At 46.5% G+C, this 5354-nt stretch overlaps 1 protein-coding gene across 1 annotated transcript in view; it reads left to right on the forward strand.

Annotated features, from left to right (window-relative positions):
* Positions 1-652, forward strand: part of MUC4 (mucin 4, cell surface associated) — an 81818-nt gene extending 81166 nt beyond the window's left edge. The window contains exon 27 of the mRNA XM_023509009.1: positions 457-652. Within this exon, the coding sequence (XP_023364777.1) occupies positions 457-652 (196 nt within the window). The remainder of the gene's footprint in view (positions 1-456) is intronic.
* Positions 653-5354: the final 4702 nt, after the last annotated feature.

The raw sequence follows: 5354 nt of genomic DNA on the forward strand, positions 1-5354 counted from the left end.
TCAATCCAGGGGGCGGGACCATCTCTCTGGGGGCGGGGCCGGGTGGGATTTGCGACTGCGCATGCCCATCCGTGGCCAGTCTCTGTCCCTGCTGTGCAGCCCGTTGGCGCTGTCCTCGGCCAGCCTTCGCCCGGCTGCAGCTCCGGATCCGGTCAATCCAGGGGGCGTGACCATCTCTCTGGGGGGCGGGGCCGGGGTGGGATTTGCGACTGCGCATGCCCATCCGTGGCCAGTCTCTGTCCCTGCTGTCCAGGCGGAGCGGACTCCAGGGAAATTCCCACCTGCCTCCTTTGCCCGGTGGCCTCGCCTCCGCACGGCCTCAGCCCTGACCCGCCTCTGTCTACTGCGTGTGCCCAGCCTGTCCTGTAGAACCTCCTCTGGCCTCGGCAGAAGAGGAGGGGTGGGCAGGCTGAGCACCCGCCTCCCCGCCTCTAATCGTGGTCCCTCTGTCCCCAGCTGCGTGTCTTTCTCCATCTACACCGCCTGGGGCGAGCGCTGTCAGCATCTGAGCGTGAAACTCGGCGCGTTCTTCGGGATCCTCTTTGGGGCCCTGAGCGCCCTCTTCCTGCTGGGGGTCGTGGTTTTTGTGTGCCTGCGCTTCTGGGGCTGCTCCGGGACCAAGTATGACTACCGTCTGGACTCAGAAAGCTGAGGCCTCGCCCCAAGGGGACGCCTGTGACCTAGGATACCTCAGAACTCGTCCCAGCATCACTGCACACTTAAGGGCTGTTGCTTTGGGGAGACGAAAGGGGAAGGTGACTGATAATGACCCGGATTCTTCAAGGAGAATGAATAATGGGAATAAAGATAAGACTACTCCATGTCAGTAGGCATAGGCGCACAGGAAGAGGCCATGGAGAACAAATACACTAACGGATGGGTCTTCACACAGCCACGCAGGAAAGACACTGCGCGCGCGCGCACACACACACACACAGAATTAATAATGGGATGATAACTGTAAGTTAACTAAAATGCTTCTGCACACAAAAACTCTGGTTTACTTCTAACTAAAGTCTATTTAAATGAAGTCCCTCTGACTTTTTGTGTCTTCAAAGCCATGGATTCTACTCTGATTTTTTTCTGGTGGCTGAAGAGCTAGACAGGTCTCCCAACCGTGGGAAGGCACAGGGTGGTGGGAGACAGGGGAGGGCTGGATCCAGTCCTAATCAGCTCTCAGTTACTTCATGTTGGAAATCTCAGTTGCTCCAATTCTGACTGGGACCTTGCTTCACACTCCAGGTCACTTCATCACCTACCCCAACACCGGCTAAAGCCTGGCCCTCTAAGACTGCCAGAGATACCACTAAATGGAGTATCCCAGACTCTCTGTCCTGGGACCTCTCCCTGTTTTTCTGATATCTGCCTATCATTTTTACAAAAATAGCAAAAGAATAAACACACAGTATATTTTTCTGTCTAATTGCTGTCCCCACTGCTTGAGTTCTCTAGAAAAGGAATTAAGTCATTTCAGCTCCCTTTCCAGAGCAATCTCAAGAAGCATGCCCTCCACTCCATCTTTATATCTGGGGCACCTAATCCCTAATATACTTTTTCTGTCCTTTCCTAGACTCCAAGTGGAGTTTTCTGAGTTTCTCCACCCTACAATCCCTCAGCCCCACTCTATCTCCACATGATCAGCCTCCACGTCATCATTCTCTCTTAGGAGGCAGAACTTTTATAATTAACTGGTGTAACAATTCCAACAACAATTGATCCATAACTTCTGTGTCTTGAGTTCCTCAATTCCAATTCCATGCAGAAACTAGGTACCTGCCTAGATCTCTTAACCAAATCCCTGAAAAGGAAATCTTGTTGGCTCAATTTATGTCAATTGTCCATCCTGATCAAATCAAATCTGGCCATAGTGCCCGAAAGGAAGCCACATGAAACAAACTCTGTGCTTGGGCTCACTCCTGTGGGTAACAAGTTGTATGCTGGTGAGACTGCCTTTGTCTGACCCCTTTGTCTGACCATTGCGATCCCAACACCCAGCTATGTGACAAGGATTTTGCAATGTGACTTGAGGTCAAGGAAGGCATAGGTCCAAAAAAGCTCATATGCAACCCATTGTAGACTCTTGGCAAGGGATGGACCCTTGTCGTGAAAGACATGATTGCTATGGATCCTGTGTGCTGTTGTCAAAGGTGAGGGAAAAACAGAAAGAACAAAAGGAAGGTGGCAGATGGGGGCAAAGTCCTTCTTCTCTCATGCATCTTCCTCCCACTGAGCAATGCAGGGAACAGGAAGACAGGGTTTATGTGTGATGGACAACTCTGGAGGAAGCACTGGAGATGTCCAATGCCTGAGAAAGGATAGGGGGCTTTCACACCAGTGTCCCCATCTCCTCTCTTTTCCCCAATCACAGATGGGGGAAACTGGTGGGAAAGGACACATTAAAAGTAGGGTTGTCGGATTTAGCAAGATATAAGATGCCCAGTTAAAATTAAATTTTACATAAACCACAAAATTTTTTTAGCATAAGGATGTCCCATGAAATTTTTTTAAAGTATTCATTGTTCATCTGAAATTCTAATTTAACTGGATGTCCTGTATTTTATCTGGTGATCCTAGTCAAAACAGCTAAGGCGTTGACAGTATAGGAAAAGGAGGTGTCATGAAGAAGGAAGATGGCAGATGGGTGACACCCTTCTCTGGCTGGGCAGGAGGGTGTCCCTTATGAGTGATGCAGTTAGATAAAGGACATAACTGCACATTTTCATCAGCTCAGTCCCTTGCTCTGTATGGTTTGGATTCTGCCACTTTGGCACCTGGAATAAATAGCTAACTGGCCCTGCCCCAGGGTGCCAGGTGTGAGTTTTCTGGGCAGAGAAAAGGGAGCAGGCCCTCATCCCCTACTAGTGGCAGCAGGTGAGACACCTTTGGTGGACACTGGGGAGGCCAACGAGCTGTCTGGGACAATACTTAGCCATAGACACAGATTCCCTGGTGCATTCTTCCCTGCTCTCAAAGGAGCCTTCCAGAAACTCCCTGTGGGTCTTAGGTAAGGAGCTTAATGACCAGAATGACAAATAATAGATAACTGGAGTGCTACATCAACTAAACATGGATACCAGAGAGTGATTGATGCCCATTCATTTAAATGTGCAGCATGCCCACAGAATTTGTTACCATTCACTGCTTTCCACAAGGTGGTGGCCATTCCTCTTCACCAGAAATGAGGGAAGGACTGGCTGTGGCTGAAGCTTCAGATGAAGACTCTGGTTAGAATAGTTCCACTCCCGTTGTCCTCATCATGGCTCTGGGTTTTGGCCTTTTCAGAGTTCATGCTGGGTCACAGGTGACTTTAGATAGGCATCTTGTTTATGTCCACACTTGCATTTGTCTTTATGAAATATGTGGCACTTCACCTCCTATATACACAGCTTTAGAATCTTATATAACTGGAGACTTTTCTGGTTCTTGCTGGTTTGGTAACTGCTATTTTTTTTTTCATTTCTTTTGATGCGGTATCTCACTCTGTTGCCCCAGGCTAGAGTGTCATGGCATCAGCTTAGCTCATGGCAACCTCAAACTCTGGGTTCAAGCAATCTTCCTGCCCCAGCCTTCTGAGTAGCTGAGACTATAAGCACCTACCACAATGCCAGGCTAATTTTTCTATTTTTTAATAGGGACAGCATCTTGCTCTTGCTCAGGCTGGTCTCATACTCCTGAGTTCAAGCAATCCTCCTACCTTGGCCTTCCAGAGTGCAGGATTACAGGTGTGAGCCACTGTGCCCAGCCTAATTTTGCTAACATTGATAATCTCTAGTAGTACTCTTTCTCACACACACACACATACCCCATTCTCTCTCTTCTTTCTTCTCTCCTCTCTCTCTCTCTCTCATGCAATCATAATTATACACTTTAATTCCCAAATGCTCATATTTTACAATTTTGTTTTGAACAGTCAAATTTCACAAGTTTTTTTTACTTCTGATCAAAACAGCTATCAGCATTGTATGTACATGTGTGTCCTTATACATAGAAATTGAGATTAAATTAACTGCTGTGTTAGATACCACCAATCTGAAGAAGTACAAAGCAAGAAAAGAAAAACTAAGAACTGGGTTCATATTATGTGGTGTTATTACGGTTTATGCAAACTGTTCTCCATTCATGTCTAACTGCAGGGCAGCTGCAGGGTAACATTTATATCAACAGATTTCCATTCTGTTTGACTTCAACACTGAATGCCATTTTTTAGACTTTCAGAGCCCAGGGTCCCTCTCTCCGGGCTATCTGTTCACACAGCCCATCATCTATCTCAGTTGTTCAGCCAACAAGTGAGTACTCTCACCTTAGGGCTCCAGGCTGGGTTCTGTAACTACAGAGATGAACACTGGTTCCTGTCCCAAAGCACATGCAATTTAACAGATGTGTAAGTAAATTACAATACAGCACATAAAGAGATTAAGAAATCAGCCCCTTCCTAGGGGATCTGACAAAGTCATGAAGAGGTGCCATCTAAACTGGACTTCTAAGAATCAACAAGGGAAGAATCACGGTGCGCAGATACCCTGGGGCAAAGCTGGTGTGAGCAGGATTACTGAGAAGCTCCCTGTGGAAGAGGCATAGGAAGCTGGAGATGGGACCTTAGAATCTGGAATTGAGGATGCTGGCACAGGCCTTGTATACAAGCTGAGGTTTTATCCTGTAGGTAGGAACAGGAATAGCTTTGATTTTAGAGAGGAAAGCTCTAGAGATAGTGAAAGGCAGTCTGAAATGAAAACCAAAAAAGGTGGCCAGGCACGGTGGCTATAATCCTAGCACTCTGGGATGCCAAGGCAGGAGGATCCCTCCAGCTCAGGAGTTAAAGGCCACCTGGAGGAAGAGCAAGACCCAGTCTCTACTAGAAATAGAAAAAAATAGCAGGGCATTGTGGCAGGCACATGTAGTCCCACCTACTTGGGAGGCTGAAGCAAGAGGATCACTTGAACCCAGGAATTTGAGGTTGTGTGAGTGAGGCTGATGCTATTACACTCTAGCCTGGACAAAAGAGTGAGACTCTGTATCAAAAAAATAAAAAAATTTTTTAAAAGATTGGAAACTATTTTTTTAAAAAATGAGAAGACAAAACAATATTTCATAAACTTCTTTCCATCTTTATAAATATATATCTTAATAACACTTCCATGGTTTATATAAAATAACACTATATTTAACCAAATGATTACATTGGGATATCTTAAGTTATTTGTCTTTTTCTTTTATTGGGTGTTATAAACAATTCTGTAGACTCTTAACTATTTCTTTAGGATAAACCAGGAACAGCTCAGCGCCAAAGCTCAAGCAGCTAAGGTGCCAACCACATACACCAGAGCTCATGGGTTCGAATCCAGCCTGGGCCCGCC

The sequence above is a fragment of the Otolemur garnettii genome, unplaced genomic scaffold (assembly GCF_000181295.1).
Source record: "Otolemur garnettii isolate 467f Iridium unplaced genomic scaffold, OtoGar3 scaffold00310, whole genome shotgun sequence".
NCBI classification, from domain to species: Eukaryota; Metazoa; Chordata; class Mammalia; order Primates; family Galagidae; genus Otolemur; species Otolemur garnettii.